The sequence below is a fragment of the Bombus impatiens genome, unplaced genomic scaffold, assembly GCF_000188095.3.
Source record: "Bombus impatiens unplaced genomic scaffold, BIMP_2.2 scf_0967, whole genome shotgun sequence".
Lineage (NCBI taxonomy): Eukaryota > Metazoa > Arthropoda > Insecta > Hymenoptera > Apidae > Bombus > Bombus impatiens.
In genome coordinates, this window is record NT_177386.1 from 367,713 (window position 1) to 385,624 (window position 17,912).

Sequence of the window (17,912 nt, forward strand, 5' to 3'; positions counted from 1 at the left end):
ATTACCGAAAATGCCAACTTCCTTTCGCAAAGTGCGTTAATGATGGTGCGTATACTTAGGTCTCACGTCTTCTGTTCCTCCTTATAGGAACGGAAAATCATTGTAAAAAACAAATAGTTTGCTAAAATTAAATAATTTCTTTCTATGTATTTTTATAATCTTCCTTCTGTTTTTTGATAACTTATTATTCTTATATACCTAAAGAAAATAGAGAATCATGGGCAAAAGATCTTACGCTATAGCTAATGGGCATGCGAATATTTTTACAGCGTTTCTTTACATACGAGGTGGACTGCAGTAATTTCGTAACCGCATTCGTACTTTCAGTTGTTGATAAGTATCTTTCATAACGCTAACAAGACTCAGTTAGGATTTTCATGAGCGTTTTTCTTATCGCAAGTCATCTAAGACTCAACAACTTAATGGACAAGTTAAACGAAAGTAAAATACGACTTGATGAGATCCAAAAATTTACGATCAGCTACATTTTTAAATAAAGACGGTCGGAATTTATATATCGTAACAGGTTCCTAAAATTATACTACGATAACATAATCTGGCATTAGCATTCAAATACATACATGTACAATAATGTACATACGATATTGTAATTACAATTAATTTTTTTGATACTTTCATATTTAATGTAGACAAATCGTTTAAATATGCACACCATTAGAATGCACATTATAAAAATTTTCAACAGTGATAAACATTTGTTGTAAATCTTTCGAATTTTGATATTCTCTTATATTCATATGTCGGAGATGAAAGAACACCGGAGCCTTCCCTCTGGATCTTCGGGAAAATCCGTAAAATAGTAATTAAAGTCTACAGCTGTAATTAAACAATTTGCCGTCATTCTACCCAATTGTACTTATTTGCGAGTTGTGACAATAAGCTTGGGCTCGTGGCGACCATCAGTCGCCGAACGTAGCCGCGGTCAATGGGACGAACGCTCCGCCTAACAAAGGTATGGAGTAATAATATAGCCTTCATTAAAAGAAATACCCGTAGAGGTACTCGACAGTAAACATTCCAACGGTTCCTTCGGGCAAAATGATTACCAGATGTCGATGCACCTATACAACACAAGTTCAGCTAGCTTGAGGACCTGCTAGAAATCTTAGGATTTGTTAATTAAGGTTCTTCAAACGGACAAGCAGTCTTTGTCCCAAATTGAATCCGATGATCTCGTGTCCTTAGACACACCCCATCATAGCTTTCCTCTGTGGCATCATCGGGACGGGAAGTCATTCCTTCTTGCGATCCTCTCGACGAATAGAGTAACGCCTTACGATCAGTGAATATTACGCGTTTTATTAACAAAGAGTGCGACTTAGATTTGTGAGCACGTACATCTATCATCCCGTTGACCGCGGATTCGTTATTGAATCTAGGATCATTGTCATTAGCTTCCCGAGTATCTAAGTACCACGGTTATTTGTCAAGTTCTGTAATAATCGTATTTGCACTAGTCTTCTCTATTGCATAACGACAATGTGTAATCCAAATGAAGATTTGTTTCACGCCCCTAACCCTAATTCTAATGTAAACCCGACACATAAAATATTGCCGAGTATGAAATCAATCGATGCGCAACGGTTAATATATTTATAATCGATTTCTGATAAATCGTAGATGAATAAGATTCTGAAACATTTTTAATAATTGTCTTGTTCCTTAGTTATATAACATTTTTAGTACCTTCATATTGTACAATCATATTTTAAGATGATCATAAAACCGTTTCGATAAATTTCTCATTTCTAAATAATAGAGAAGCAAAGTAGCTTATGAAATATTTTTTTCAAGCACTTCTGTTAGAGATACTGCGCCGGCGATATTCGGCTGAAAGCAGTAACAATTATTGCGTAATAAACGTCTATAAAATAATTCATAAATAGTGACGTGAATAATAATTATTAACGAACGGGATTCTGACGTATAAAATAAAAATTTCATTCTTAAAATATGACTACAGGGACTGATCTTTCTCTATTAACAAAAGTTATTCTCTATATTTCGACAAGTTACATATTCCCCTGCATTCTAAAATTAACTTCTCGCGTTATTCTTTTCAGTATATTCAATAACTCGAAAGTCTTACTTATTTATCGGTCATCGGAAGCGTGTCGTTATCATTCATTTCTAAGCTACTACGTTTCCATTGAATGACGCTATATCGTCGACATTTGTTTAAACCTGCGGTCTCAATTGAAAAAGGACATCAACGATGCTTTCATCGGCTAATGTTGATATATCACCGACGTTTCTATCCCCTGCTGCGATTTTTCTAAGTATACGTCTCATAATCTTGCCCGACCGTGTTTTTGGCAGTCCTGGCGCGTGTTGAATCACATCTGGTTGAGCGAAGGGGCCGATTCGCTCGCGCACTATTGATAACACATTCAGATTAATATGTTTAAGAACGATAAATTAATTATAGGTTGAAATTATATATTCTTAACTACCTCTCTTTTTAAGCTCATCTTGAAGCTTTTTGTCAAATTTGGCACCCTCGTTGGGTGTAACGAAACAATGAAGGCATTGTCCTTTGACAGAATGTGGCTTACTAACTACCGCAGATTCAGCTACAGAAGGATGTTCAGTCAATACACCTTCTACTTCTGCTGTAGACATAAGATGACCAGACACATTTAACATATCATCAATACGACCAGTTATCCAAAAATAACCATCCGCATCACGTCTAGCACCTGAAATTAGAAGAAATATGTACATATAAACTTGCTCGTGCATATTTTATAATAAAAATTATCATTCCACACAGATAAGTAACACGAAATGTTTCACATTACAAGTCTGCCATATAACTAAAATATTGTTTCAATTAAGAAACGAAACATATGTCGGACTTCGACTGTTTTATTTCAAAATGGCTATAACCATGGTTTAATTTATAAAAACTTCCGTTAAAAAATTCCCAATAGCAGCAACTTATGTACCTTCATCAACCACATTGACATTTTTCCAATTTCTCTTCGATTCAGGACCGTATCTCCTGACAGACATTTAATTAAATATCATTTATAAACGAATTTCAAAGAAAATACAGAATGCCTATTCAAAAGGTTAAAGCTCGCCAAATTTTCAACTCCAGAGGTGATCCGACTCTGGAAGTGGACATAATCACAGACGTTGGATTGTTGAGATCTTCCGTACCATCTGTTTTGGTACCAAACCCTAATCAAGCGCAAGAACTAAGGGATGGAAACGAAGCTATGTACCATGGACGTTCAGTATTCAGAGCTGTTGACGTAGTTAATAACATAATCGCACCGCAACTATTGAAGTCGAGGTTGGAAGCTTGCCAACAAATGGAGATAGATAGCTTGCTAAACCGTCTAGACGGAACCGAGAATAAATCGAAACTAGGTGCAAATGCAATTCTTGGTGTTTCCATTGCCTGCTGTAAGGCTGGCGCCGCGAAGAAAGGACTTCCAGTTTACAGGTAATTAGTAGAACATTAAAATAATCAGTCACAGCTTAACGTTACAGATACAAAGCGTATAGCTTTTATTAGCCAAAAAATGTTTATTTTTAATCAACTACGCAATCTATATCAATTTCAAAGCAGATGGAGAGATATAAAAATTCTGTAGTTAATTCATTTAATTACGTGCGTCTCTCTCACTTGATTTTTTCTTTTATAGATATATTGCAGAATTAGCTGAAAATGGAGAACTTTATATCCCTGTTCCTAGTTTCAACATGATCAGTGGAGGCAGGCATGCGAATAACACGTTACCATGCCAAGAATTTATGATCCTGCCCATAGGTATTTTTATTTCCTTGCCTTGTTTGTGCATATTTTTAAATTTACAAACATATCAGGAGCTGAAAGTTTCGCTGATGCCATGAAAATGGGTATGGAAGTGTACAGAGTACTCGAACGGAAGATCGCGGCTGCTCAAGAAATCCAATTACCCCTTCCGGTTAGCGACAACGGTGCATTTACACCTTTAGAACTGGAAGAAGATAAGGAAGCTTTACTGCTGTTAGATGAATCTATTAAAGAAGCAGGTTACGAAGGAAGAATTAAGATAGCGTTGGACATGGCAGCCAGTGCCTTTTACAAAGAAGGTTAAGAATGATTAATAATTACAGAAGCTCAGCTATACGATAAGCTACGACTTAACAATATTCAACAGAATTTTGTCTATACATTTAATAATTAGAAAACAATAATAATATATCTTTTTTTGATAGGAGGATACGATTTAGCATTTAAAACGGAAGAGTCTGATCCTGATGACTATATGGAGTCAGAAGCGTTGAAAGATCAGTACTTGGAATACTTAACAGAATTCTCATCTCTCGTCTCCATCGAAGATCCATTCGATCTCGACGACTGGGATGGTTGGCTCACGTTAGCTGATCAAGATATCCAAGTCGTTGCAGACGATTTAACTGCGATGAACATTGACAGAATCGAGGAAGCGATTGAAAGACAAATGGCCAACGCTATGGTGCTGAGAATGTCACAGGTTGGAACCGTGACGGAGGCGATCAACTGCGCAAAAATAGCGAGGATCAGTGACTGGGGTTATATCGTGACGGCTTGCGAAGGAGAAACTGAAGACAACTTTGTAGCTGATTTGGCTATAGGACTTTCTGCTGGACAATTTAAAGCCGGAGCACCCTGCAGAAGCGAAAGAACTGCTAAATACAATCAAATATTAAGAATCGAAGAGGAACTTGGAAAGGATGCAAGATACGCTGGTCTCAATTACAGGAACCCCTTGGCTAAATAACTCTTCACTACGTTCCAAAAATCTTTCTACCATTGTAAAGTTAAAACTGTTAAGCTTACCATCTCCCGTGCAATAATATCCATGAAATTTATCGAAATATGTGCTTTGGAAACGTTGATGATTTCCATGGAGAGACCTCATCATTCCTGGCCAAGGTTGGCGAAAAACTAGATATCCCTCGCCTTCGCCTTCGATTAATCGTCCGTCTTCGTCCAGAATTTCTGGCAAAACGCCAAAGAATGGGAACGTCTACAAAGTATCAAATATATCAATTACATATTTCACTGGTTTGACGAATAATAAGAAGTACAAAATAACAACTTACTGCAGAACCTGGTTTCATTGGAGTAGCACCAGGAAGAGGAGTGATCACGTGGCCACCAGTTTCCGTTTGCCAAAACGTGTCTGATATACTGCATTTTCCATGACCCACAAAATTATAAAACCACAGCCATGCTTCAGAATTAATTGGCTCTCCAACCGAACCCAAAACCTGAAACAATAAATTATTTTACAATTTCAATCTTCTTAGTGTAAAAACTATATTGTATATATTCCTATAGATATCTCAGTGTCTTCTTTTCCTACTTTGACTTACCTTTAAAGTAGACAAATTATGTTTCTTTACCAAATCATCTCCAAACTTCATTAGCGATCTAATTGCTGTTGGCGCAGTATAAAATTGCGTGACTTTATATTTATCGATGACTGCCCAGTATCGATCATTTCCTGGATAAAACGGTGTCCCTTCAAACTGTAGATTATACATTTATCAAGACAAACTTATTATTACATAGTAGGCATTTTGAATCAAAGAAAAAATAAAATATCTCCAGACTCACAATAATAGAAGTAGCTCCATTTGCTAACGGACCATACACGACGTAAGTATGACCAGTGATCCAACCAACGTCAGCTGTACACCAGTACACGTCACCAGGGTGATAATCAAACACATACTTAAACGTCGTGGCTGCATAGATCAAGTATCCGGCCGTCGTATGTAGAACGCCTTTTGGTTTCCCCGTGGAACCACTGTGCAGGAAGAAATATTTCAGAGTTATTTAAGATAAGAAAGAAATTGTTATATATTATTGTAGTATCGTGGACAAATGGCCTAAGAAATATCTGGTGAATCATAAACAATATTGCGGGAAGAGCTAAGTGCCGTTAGAAAGAGCCTGGCAGTTTTTATCGGGGAGTCGAGTGCGGAGGAGTCGAGTTGAGTAGTCGTGAGTTGAGAGTTGAGGCGTGAGGAACCGAGTAGTCATGAGTTGAGAGTCGAGAGTTGAGTTGCCGAGTTCTTACGAGTTGTAAACTATTAGTTGTGAGTTGTGAATCAACTATGTAGTTCTAGCACATTACTGTATTTAGTTCACGTTATGTAATCATCGTTTCTTATCTAATCCATTGTAAATAGATCTATCGATCGATAAACTTATTACATAGGATAAATAAACAATTCCTATATTATATTATTCATACACTATTTTGTTGGGAAATATACCTTGTGTATAAAATAAAAAGTGGATCTTCCGCATTCATCCAAACTGGATAACACTTGTTTTCAGCATCTTCCACTTCATCGTGCCACCAACAATCGCGGTTATCGTCCCATGGAATTTGTGGGATGTTAGAATCATTTCCATCGCTCGTACCGTTCACTCCATTCGTTTTTTCTTCAATACGAATTCAAAAAGTTAAGTCTTAGATTAATAAAAAAGTAATCTCTGTTTTATCTCTTTTCCTTTTCTAGTTATATTTTCATCTTTTGTTTTGTATCTGTTAGGTACATTTGTGTCCCGATTTTTGCTATCCACGTTAATTCTACGATTATTATTAACTGAAAGTCTTTATTCCACTATACCTGTTGAATGTAGCTTGGCACCGTGTGGATTATTCAGTCTTCTCAAATGTGCAACTACTATACAACACTCAACCACGTGGGTATACTTTTTAACTTTCTTCAAAGCATCGTCACAGATCGTCTTCAAAGATATAAGCTTCTCGCCCCTCCACACACCGTCAGTCGTAATCAGAATTTTCGCTTTTGAATCCATGATACGCTCCGCCAGCGCATCCGATGAGTACCCTCCAAACTAATTGAACAGTCGTTTTATAGCATTTTCCATTTTTATGGCGATATTATGAGATATTAAAGACATTTAGTTTGGACTTTAATTAATTAAAAGTTACATGTTTCTTCTATCATACCAACGACATTAATATTTTTTATATTTATAGAGATTTATCAAGACTTAAAACAAGTTCTACTATAAGAATAAAATAGCCCATATATTATTTTATGGTTTAAATACAACGTTTATATTTATTTAACGTTTTAAATTTTATAACTGAACATGTATTATACACTAAAAGATAGAAGTGATCTGGTACTCTTATTCACTAAGGTATTATGTATGACATTTTTAATCTGTGGGCCTTTTAGCTTTATTGATCTCAGTTTTCCTTCGTCGTAACTTCAACAAATATGTCTAATAAATATAACTACACGTAAACAAAGTGTATATTTTTACCATAAAAAATATTGATATTATCCGTTGAGCGAAAGTAATTATTGCACTGCAATTTTTCTTTTCGTCTTGTTTTTTGTCTTATATGTCGATGGTATGACGTTACGTGTGATATTATGATACGCCTGTTAATTATCTCGAACTTAAATGGAAAGGTAAAGTAGATTATTGTTAGCATTGCCTGTTCGATGTTGATGTAATTTTTACACACATCTCTTACGTAATAAAAAGAAATTATATGACATTATTATAGTTAGAGAAAAAAATTCTGTCCGGAAATTAAACGAAAAAATGAACAAATATCAGAAAAATTCTTAATTTAATCTTTTAAATATTTACTTTATCCTGTCCAAAATATGTACGTATACGTAATATTTATAACTGGAGTAATCTACATTTTTTTTATCTTTTTTTTATCCATTTTTATCTTTCTGAATAGCAATAATACGTCAATGCTGATACAAAGCGATACGAATTTACAAATCAAATAGTTAATAACGAGCTTTGTACGTTGTATGTCAACAGGAAATCGCATTATGTAAAATGAGATAGTCTCAGGTTCTATTAAGCTACGATTTGAAATCTCATGGTTTCTCTGGGATTAACAGAAAAATTCTTTACCACTACGCTGTGAACAGCGCCGATTCTGGTACACGCGAGCATGGCAATAGGCAGTTCCAGGATCATAGGCATGTAAATCGCAACACGATCTCCCTTCGTCACTCCTTTGGATTTTAAGACATTTGCAAACCTGCATACTTCCTCCAATAGTTTTCTGTACGTCAGACGTGAATAATCGTCCGGGTCGTTGCCCTCCCTAAAATATGAATACATCACTCGATTAATTCCTGATAAACGTCATTCATTGTTACTTTTGAACCGAATTGAATGCTTCTAAGTAATCCTCATGACGAAATATACTTGTCTATGAAAGATTGGGAACACAAGTGTCAATGAACCAATTACCCACTAATTGATCTATGCCTTAGGAATACGCATAATGGAATAAATTCAGCTGCGTTTAACTTCTTAAGACCTTTTCTTATTTCGTTATTTCATTGTATACATTTTTATAACATTAAGTCTAAAAAACTATTTTTCAATAAGAATCCTCTATTTTTGTATTTATCATAAGTGATCAAACTTATTATATAAATTATAAAAAATTAGTATCTCCTCATCTATTAAGTAACAATATAATCAGTAGTACCTCATCTATCAAGTAACAATAGTCCAAAAATAGTCAGTTTAACTCTCAGTTCACACACGCGTGTTAAAGAAGTTTAAAGTTCAAGTTTTATGCTTCTCAAATATTCCACGTGTTAGAGTATTTTCGTATGTACTTTGCCCCGATATTTATGATTAAGTCCAATTTTGATCATACCCGGTAGATTTAGCAACTACGACCTTATGAATTTATCTATGCACCTTACGTGACGATAACGAGTTTCTTTTTGAATAAATACATTTTAAGGCCATTCAAAATCTTTTTTCATAATTTAAACATCGTTCTCAGATGCTCCACTTAACACTTGATTACAAGAATGATAATACTGGATTTTACATATAACTTACAATACATATAACTGGATTTTAAATGTGCTATAAAAAATGTGCTTTAATTACTATATTTTAGAAACAAAACTTCTCTCTCTCTCTCTCTCTCTTTCTCTCTGAATAAATAGACATTAAAGCCATTCAAAGTCTCGTTTTCAGACGGAAATAATTTTCTTTTTAAACTAGTGCTTGTTTACGAAGACAACAATATAATTCCATCCAATTAGTTACCATGAAACAGTACTTTGCATTTAAAACAACATATACAAATTTGTGATTTCACGTAAAATTCAACAATTTTATCAGGTTTTTATGTAATACCTGACTGCTTGTTTGTCAAAGCTAAGATTCGCTATAATACGGTTCAATGATAAGAATCACATCTATACCCATGCCTATCAAAAAAAAAGAGATTAACCAATGCCACATATTAAATATCAATACGATCACGTGAAAATTGTAATAGTTGTATAAAAATCGTAATCGCTATTCTCTTACTGACTGGCCTGATAACATGCTCGATTAACGTTCTTCTTTGAACAGTTTAGACTTTGTTTTGTACATATCACATTCAAAAAAACAACATTTCCTACATTCATGGTAATTTTTTAACGGTGTTTTAATTCCATACATGCTTTCACACGTATACCTTTTCTGGATTTAAATTTCTAATTAACAGTTACTTTCAGAATTACTAATGCCAGTTAGTGTAACTACTGAGGTACTTAATAGTACGAATAATATCTGCAGTCTAAAAAAGAAATATCCCAAAATTAAATGTCCAATGGGAAATACGTAATACCTACAAGCCTTGTAGAAATAAAAATTTCAATAATCACGATAAGTAATGGAAATACTTTGCTTTTGTATAATCAATTAAATTATACGTTCCATAATTTATATAATGTTCGTAATTGCCTTCTTTCGTTCATTTACTAAATGATGTAAACACAGCTATTAATCAAGAATTATAAAGAATTTTATAATTCCTTCTTTGCGTTATGTAACTCTATTCGAATTATATTCGTAAATAACCATACTACGCGCGCAAACTTTGATTTTTGCAGCTGCCACGTTTTGAGAAACACATAAGACAGGCATATTATCCAGTCACGTGAGCTAACGTGATCGTACCACGTGCACACGACCAATCAGGATATCGTAACTGGTAGTGTGCCAAATTTTGAACGAATAGCAGAGCATCGTACGACAAGCACAAACGATAGGATAGAGAGAACAAGTGTTTGACTCACTGATCGATTGTATGAGCATAGGATTTCTCCACCAACTTTTCTACTGCCGCTCACTATCTGAAATGATAGCGATAGAAAAGTAGAAAATCGCGACCCGTTGAAAAGTATTCGATATTCGACGCCTGGTATAGTCTGGTATAGCAATTGCTGAACATTTCTTCTAGTAATATAAAATTAAAATAACTGTATATACAAACGAAAATTAAAAAATATACTAATACGACATTCATAAAAATAAAACAAGAACGAATAACAAAATTTTTTTTTACATAACTTTCGTTTTGGAGGTCTTAGTCAAAGTAATATATTCAAAGGCAATATACACTTTGTACGAAGTATTAATTTTATGATATATAAATTATTAATCTCTATTGGTAATACATTTTTGTGTTAAAGTTTATATTAGATCATGTTAGAACTTTTAATAACTCTAACAAGATAGATATACAGTATACGATAACGTAATTTTAATGTTAAATTTATGATAAGAAAAGACTAAAATATCCTAAATTGATTAATTTTAGACAATAAATAAATTAACCAATATAAATACCTTTTTCAATTATAACTGCCTTATCATGAATAAAACCAAATTAATATCAAGTTCAAAATAGAAATATTTTTCAGAAATCAAACAATTTTTATCTAGATCTAGTTTACAATGTACTGCTTCTGTAAGAATAGACGATATTCCTCTTTTCTAAGATAAAATATCAAAAGAATATTTGGAAAAAGAATTAGAGAGAAGTACGTTGTGGAAATGCTTGGGTCAGTCAGTAATGTCACCCGACACTTTCCAAATCGCGTCCAAACACGACGAATAGTAGGTACTACAATGAAAATAAAGAAATTGTATCACTTATGCAACACTTGAATGACTTGCGTGTACAAACGACGGTATATTTTGCATAGCAATGAACCACTGAAAGCAGCACCGTTCAAACGGACGCTTTGAATAATTGTATTTAAGCTATTTAGTTCAGAGAGATACCAAGTTGCGCTACGTGTCGAATGAAAGTCCCTGGTGAACGTAAAAGCGTACACGCATAATGTTTTATGGTCTTTCAATAATAAGCACAGAAGCTACTACGCCAGAACGCTGCTCCTGTAACGGCAGATTCTTTTAGATTTTTGTGATACTCGCGAGAGGTTCGTTTCAAGTTCATATAAAAAACGAAATACGCCCATGAATTTTTTGTTTGTGGAATTTCTACGCTCGTTAAAACATTTGTGTAGTTAAGTACATGGTGTTCTCGTTGAATATTCATAGAGATTTCTCGTGAACGAAAAGTAAGAAAGTAGGATATTTTACATACAGTAGTTAAAAAATTAGAATTTGAAAGAAAGAATTTTTACAATGATTTTGAAAAACAGACATTTCAAGGTAAAATGTTCAAGTATGGCGTAAGACAAATAAAAGATTGGTAAAGAAATCTTTTTGCTAATCCACGAATATCATTAAGCGACGATATACGAACAGTGAGATTTCTTTTGAAATCGATTACAATATTACATATAATGTATTGCAAAATAAAAATGTGAAACAAAATTAAGTATTAATGAAATTCGTGCTAATAGTAAGTCAACGCCTCTGTTAATAAATTGAGATAATCCCTTTGGTTGTGTATATGTTAATCTTCGAACAAAGGTGTCTTCGACTGCTTTTTAACGCGTTTTTGATGATATATTGAACATCTGCGATATGGATATAGAAAGCCATTCGTTTTATTACATATATATTTTCTTAACCGAACAAATAAAGATCCTATGAAATATTAATTGCTTAAGAGTTTCATACACACTTATAAAATTATCAATAAAATATGTGTATCTATACAATGTAACGTACGTGGATATTGACGATACTATTTAATAAAAAAAAAAAAAAAATAAAAACAGAAAAGAGTACACATATGAATTACTCTTATCACTCCTTATTCTCAGACAAACATATCGTGTATTCCTTTTTTCAGGCGCATCAGTTACACGAATCAATCGAATGTACTGCAGATTTCATAACAATTAAAATTCCTATGAATGTATTGACCGATAAACGAATAACAAAAAGAAACGAGACGCCTTACCAATAAAACGCAATCTTGTCGCCGTTTCCACTCTTCACATTTTTGTCCAATAGGTTGAAGCTGATGTTCGTTGACGCACCCTCCATCCATTTTATGAAAATATCTCCCTTGCTCAAGTCGAAATTATATGAAAAGAATTTATCATCCACTGCCGGAGTTTCCCAATAAAACTGTTTTGCAATTTCGCTCCAGAATTCTGTCGGATTCTTCACAGACCTAGAAACGCAAAAGACCATGAGCAATCTTGAAAGAATTTCTTTTAATACGGTTAAAGGTATGTCAAAAACGAGCTTGTTTCATAGATCGGTTGCGTTATATTCCACATGGTTTATCGTTATAATTCTTGTAATATATTGATAATCAAGAAATGATTGATATTGGTACAATAATAAAATGTGTAACAAAGAGTCTGATTAAGTGCGATTGTGATTTAAACAACGAAAGAAACGAAAGGATTAGAAAACATCAGTTTTGAAATTTTTAATACATTTTAAATGATTGTAAGACTGAAGAATGAAAGATCGTGATAAGACTAAAATAAAATAAGAGATGGAGAAGTGAGAAAACGAGATTAAAGAATGATTTCAAAAATATTAAACAATTAGTTAATGATGATAATAGTAAGCTTTACTGCACTGTCGTTTTTGTGGTGTTACAGTAAGTCATAGGTAACGCAGATGCGATACAATGATTAATTAGAATTTAATTGAGATTTAAATTTAGATAGGTTTTATAGGGAAGTTAAAAAGCGAATTTCTTTACGTCCTATCAAAATGAAATGTTATTGAAAGGATGATTGATATAGCGATAATACTCTATGAAAGAATCATTCATTCAGTAGGCTTTTACAGTTTATAGAAAATTTGAAGGACAAAGATAAGAAAATATTTCATGTTTATTAAGTTAAAAGATATTAGAGATTTAATTATTACTGAATTAGTTATAGATGAATGTGACAGCCCTTTTTTATGAAGATGTAATTAAGTACGATTTGGAATAAAAAAACACTTCATTTGTGTACAGACATAAGATTCATCTAAGTTGTAAGTTTTTTCGAGGTCATTGAAGACACAAATCCTCAAGATGGGTAGAAATTGTTTCTTATAGAAAGACGCTAGACGGATCGATATCATTGTTCTATTTCCATAATACACAACTACCGTGTATCACTACGTAAAATATCTGCAATATCTAAATGTCCAAATTTTCTTTCAAACTTTGTACAGGTTTTTCTTTAAAACATTTTTAATACTGCCTTCATTCTTTAAGGTACATTTAACAATTATAGCTAAAAAATTAAGCAGCCCTATATATTTTAATTTAAACAAATAAACGAAAATGTAAAACTTATTAATATTTTCACTCATTGGCATTTTTATTACTAGCATCTTAAACAGTCAACATTAGAAAATTCGATTCAATTATTCAGAACAGTTGGTATTATTATATTCAGATACTTATTGGTAATTATATAATCTGTATGGTTCCTGGAAGATGTCAGTACAAATCATGCTTCAAAATCAATTTTTCTCAAATAATAGCTCCAGCATATACACAGGGTGCACTTAATAAATACGTTGACACTTTATTTACGATTAATACACACACGTTACCATCTATCAGTATTCATCCTCTTTCATTGTCCCCTACTAATTCTAACACCGCTGCACCTAATTGCATAGACCGTAAAACAAATCTTCCATTACCTACGAATAAATGCGAGATTAACTTCATCGAACAAGTTGTCAGTGATTTATAATTAAAACGAAACCATTAAATCGATTATTCGAAAAAAATGATACTATTCAGTTGGAATTACAAATATTTTCGCCAACAGACTCTTAAATTTCATATTTTCATTCATAAATGGTAGATAAAATTAGGAACTTTCGACCGAGCTGTCCCTTGGTCAACATTATTGATTCGCAACAGCCTCAACGTTCCACCTAGAAATAACACTCTTCACAGGAGTGCCACTAAAACTTAAGAACAGATCCCGATTTGTAATTACAGAAACTACTATTGAAAAAGTAAAAGCGCGAAAAGAAGTTAACAGAAAGGGAATGAAAAACATCATCGGCGAGATGTCAAAGACTACACCGTGCCATCTGTCATCATCCCTCTTGTACCGACTAAGCTGGACAAGACGTCTCTTATTTCAAATAGAAAACACTTACTTTTCATGCATATTTCTGTATTGTTCCATGCTGCTGCAGTGCGCATTTTTCGCGATTTCAGGATTGGGGTAGTACAATCTGTCCGCCATCTTCCTGGTTCCAGTGTTTCAAGTTTTAACCCTTTTCAATTCCACGATCCTTTGGCTTAGGGGGCTCGAGTAGTTAATCGATAAAGTGTAGAGTGGAAATCCAACGACGACACTTGAATGCGTAATTTTATACAACTCGTTTTGTACTTTTTTTTGTTTGAAATGAATACGTTGCAAAGGATAAAGGACGGATACCACGATTAAATTTAAGGTGAACGGAGGAGGCACTGCAGTTACTTGGAAGCATGCACCTCCGCTCTCTTTTTCGTTACAGCTCGGCTGATAAACCGCGACTGGGCTAGATTTGCAATCTGGCAATACCGTCGACCAATGTTGGCGTCAGTGTTGAGAGGGAAGGCGCTGTCAGGGACGTATCTCCTGCCGTGTCGCTAGTGACCCACGGTGGACTTTCCGCTCAACCATTTGATATTTTGGCTATAAAAAGATACAGAATCATATAATACTTCCTGGAATCTCTTGCACAATAATTTGTCAAGTTACAAATTGTTTGTTACAAACTTTGTTTCTTACAATATTATAATTTTACGTGGAATAGATAATCAAATAATTCATTATTCATAGAATTTGATTTGTTTTATTACCAAACCTGATTGACGCGTTATAGAAACTTTATCAATAGTAATAATTTGTAAAGTTTCACTGATAATATCAAACCCATTCTATCATAATATAAGAAGATTCAGACATCATGTTTAAGTATAGAATTATAACATGTATTGCAACGTGTTGCACACTAAGCCCATTTTTTGCAAAACAAAGTTCTTTTAATAGATATAACAAATACACTGTGTGTATCATCAGTAAAAAATAAGTATTTTATGTCTTTGTGTTGTGTCTCTTAATTGATATGAACGAGGTTCTTGACCGAGATAAATAATATTGCACATGTTAAAATATAGTTATATAATGTTACTACGTACATTTGGGATAATATGTTGAATATACGTATTATATAAGTTTGTAAACTTTGAAATGTAGTTTACCAATTGACTTGAAATGCCTGGTCGCATGTTGCGCAATGCGAATGCGCAGGAGTTAGACAATTCCAAACTTACCGACACTCAAGTGATCAAACTTAACCTTCTTATTGCCTTTTTTCCATTAATTGTATCATGTTACTTATTTATTATACATATAAATATATAAATTACGAAACTGTTTTTAAATAAATTTTACACTAATTCCCAGAAAAAATATTCTGGTATAATAAATATATTTGATACTTTTATCGCTTCGTAATTTCACAACCATGTACAATGTCTGCTAAGTATCAAATAAAATTATTAAAAAATATTATTACTACGACAAAAGATTAGAAAGATTAGACTTAGCAAATTAAATTGCCAGCAAGATTAGAAGTTACCTACTGTACCGTGCGATCGGCGGTATTTCGATTTGAATGCATCCATATTGATCACGTGACCATGCATTCGATATAGCGTGAATGTACATAACCTTTTTCTGAAATTTTCAAAACAAAGAAAATAAAAATGTATTTTTATTGATTACACGTAGTTGTATGGTATTCCCTAATACATTGTTATACAAATTTCTAAGGATAATATTGTCGATACGATATTATCGTCTACTTCCTGTTGCTTTACGCCCATCTTACTGACGCCTTTAATTACTTCATTCTCATTTGAAAACGCGTAAATAAAGTACGTACGTAAACTGTTCCAAACTCATGAAAAATATTATTTCAATACAGACATAAAAACAATTTTTTAAGTAGCTTAACATAATTTTTCACTAGCAATTGCATATCTCGTTAATGGATTGTTCGTTTATACATTTTTATTTTTGATGAATGACTTTTATTAAGTCATATGAATTAAGTAATTAATATCGAAACTATCGTTGATATACTAAAAATTATAACCATAGTAATAAGATGAAAAGATAGTTACAAATCTAATAACGAATTGAAATATGTTTTTCTTTAAACTATTAATGCTCTTCATATCGATCTTCGCAATCACAATATTTCCAGCATTATTAGTCAATTACGAAGAAATTGGACTATCAATAAACTGATATGTATAACAAATGTTCTCACGTACATATTCATATATTCATATGTGTATTCTTGCTTCCTCTAACCTTTTACCGACCGTTTCTATGATTTCTCACTATCGATAATGCAAAATGCGGATTTGATCACATACCGTATTCTTGATCAAACACTTCAAAACCACTGATACGACGATTATAAAACAATGATATAAGAGTCGAAGTAGGATCAATTTACATACTCTTACAGGATATGTAGTTGGAATTTTTATTGCTTTGTCGTGCACGTAACGGTGAACGATATCGATCTTGAATCTGACAAGGACTCGATCATTATTGAACGGTTGGTAGTCAATAAAACATGGCAAGGACTCGATCCAAGGTTCGATCGTAATCGTAATAAAAAGTTTCTCTTGCTTGATAATTTTACACGTGGAATATACGTTTCGTTTCATCATTAATATTAATTTTGTTTATATGTTTACAATATTTTTATCATTGTTTTCATTATTATTATTATACGTGTTGTAATAATATCACGTATTTATCAAAATATTTGTACAGTATAAAGATATAACGAACGTAATTTGCAGGGTTGGATCGGGAATAAAATTTTCCATTTTCAGTTCATTAATTAAATTCTACATAAAGCGGCCCCACGTCTCTACCGGCTCATTCGGAGTTTTCTCAAAAATTCTGGCCACCGCTCCTGTCAGTTTGGATAAGAAGTTAATTATAAACTTGACGAACTTTCTTTGGCAACTTCCTATGTGTTGAGGTTATTCGATGTGTAAACAGAGGAAACTCGTGGATAAATTGTAAGGCAGAAAATATATTTAAATAGAGGTGTAATTATAAGTAAAAATACAATTTGAGCTGGTGTAGATCCGCACGCTAGCTGTGTTACCCAGTAACTGAAAACCCCGGAAGCCAACGTCGCCTGTCTACTGTTTATGGTCTGACTTCGTCGCAGTCTTTTGTCTACGCGCTGTCGATGGCTTCGGTGCTTGAAAAAAATAAAAAGACCAGATGTAGAGTTTTCAACACTATGTAATTATTTTCGCAGAAAGAAATTAATAATTTGATGTTCAAATATTTGACACAAAAATTTCTTTGTATTATTGAATTGCATTGTGTGAAATAATGTCAAACGAATAACATTCTGACAGATGTGTGAATATCTGAAAGGAAATGATATTTCAAAAATGTACAGACAACGATTGATTTATTATTATATTAATCATTAACATGTTTAACCATACAGACTTAATGGCAAGAATTAGATTTATCTTTCCAAGCTATTTTTGATGATAAGGATTATAGAGAAGAACTATACTTAATCAGGGTGAAATATGGTACAAAATTGGCCACACGACACTATTAATACTTACTTGCGTTCTGTACAT

The 17,912-nt window shown here is 33.3% G+C and overlaps 3 protein-coding genes across 4 annotated transcripts; 1 reads left to right on the forward strand and 2 right to left on the reverse strand.

The window, feature by feature from the left end:
- Positions 1 to 1,804: 1,804 nt before the first annotated feature.
- Positions 1,805 to 14,778, reverse strand: LOC100744587 (acetyl-coenzyme A synthetase). Its single transcript, XM_012391179.3, has 11 exons — positions 14,384 to 14,778; positions 12,207 to 12,422; positions 7,934 to 8,129; positions 6,646 to 6,877; positions 6,286 to 6,457; positions 5,621 to 5,813; positions 5,377 to 5,532; positions 5,104 to 5,271; positions 4,838 to 5,027; positions 2,475 to 2,720; positions 1,805 to 2,396 (listed from the first exon to the last, which is right to left on the reverse strand). The coding sequence occupies exons 1-11, from the start codon at positions 14,470 to 14,472 to the stop codon at positions 2,200 to 2,202; spliced, it is 2,055 nt and encodes a 684-aa protein (XP_012246602.1). The 5' UTR covers positions 14,473 to 14,778; the 3' UTR covers positions 1,805 to 2,199.
- Positions 2,960 to 5,301, forward strand: LOC100744708 (enolase-like). Of its 2 annotated transcripts, none has more exons than XM_012391181.3 (4): positions 2,960 to 3,475; positions 3,678 to 3,802; positions 3,901 to 4,107; positions 4,234 to 5,255. In XM_012391181.3, the coding sequence occupies exons 1-4, from the start codon at positions 3,081 to 3,083 to the stop codon at positions 4,776 to 4,778; spliced, it is 1,272 nt and encodes a 423-aa protein (XP_012246604.1). In that variant the 5' UTR covers positions 2,960 to 3,080; the 3' UTR covers positions 4,779 to 5,255. The 2 variants fall into 2 exon arrangements, with proteins under 2 accessions (XP_012246604.1, XP_003493159.1); XM_003493111.4 differs by having other exon boundaries at positions 3,081 to 3,475; positions 3,859 to 4,107; positions 4,234 to 5,301.
- Positions 14,620 to 16,964, reverse strand: LOC105681463. The gene is made up of 3 exons (XM_012391161.2): positions 16,662 to 16,964; positions 15,866 to 15,954; positions 14,620 to 14,907 (listed from the first exon to the last, which is right to left on the reverse strand). Exons 1-3 carry the CDS (start codon positions 16,962 to 16,964, stop codon positions 14,862 to 14,864), a joined length of 438 nt encoding a protein of 145 aa, XP_012246584.2. The 3' UTR covers positions 14,620 to 14,861.
- Between the last annotated feature and the right edge of the window lie 948 nt (positions 16,965 to 17,912).

What these genes read in the sequence shown, in the direction of transcription:
- LOC100744708 (XM_003493111.4), top strand. Translation starts at nt 3,081, where the DNA reads ATGCCTATTCAAAAGGTTAAAGCTCGCCAAATTTTCAACTCCAGAGGT. An exon ending in ATTTATGATCCTGCCCATAG is followed by an intron (nt 3,803 to 3,858) that starts GTATTTTTATTT and finishes CAAACATATCAG; the next exon opens with GAGCTGAAAGTTTCGCTGAT. An exon ending in CAGTGCCTTTTACAAAGAAG is followed by an intron (nt 4,108 to 4,233) that starts GTTAAGAATGAT and finishes TTTTTTTGATAG; the next exon opens with GAGGATACGATTTAGCATTT.
- LOC105681463 (XM_012391161.2), bottom strand. Translation starts at nt 16,964, where the DNA reads ATGATGAAACGAAACGTATATTCCACGTGTAAAATTATCAAGCAAGAG. An exon ending in AGTGTTTGATCAAGAATACG is followed by an intron (nt 15,955 to 16,661) that starts GTATGTGATCAA and finishes TGAAAATTTCAG; the next exon opens with AAAAAGGTTATGTACATTCA. An exon ending in GAAATACCGCCGATCGCACG is followed by an intron (nt 14,908 to 15,865) that starts GTACAGTAGGTA and finishes ATCTTTTTATAG; the next exon opens with CCAAAATATCAAATGGTTGA.
- LOC100744587 (XM_012391179.3), bottom strand. Translation starts at nt 14,472, where the DNA reads ATGGCGGACAGATTGTACTACCCCAATCCTGAAATCGCGAAAAATGCG. An exon ending in GACAAGATTGCGTTTTATTG is followed by an intron (nt 8,130 to 12,206) that starts GTAAGGCGTCTC and finishes TTCATATTTTAG; the next exon opens with GGAGGGCAACGACCCGGACG. An exon ending in ATAATTTGTCTACTTTAAAG is followed by an intron (nt 5,272 to 5,376) that starts GTAAGTCAAAGT and finishes TTATTGTTTCAG; the next exon opens with GTTTTGGGTTCGGTTGGAGA.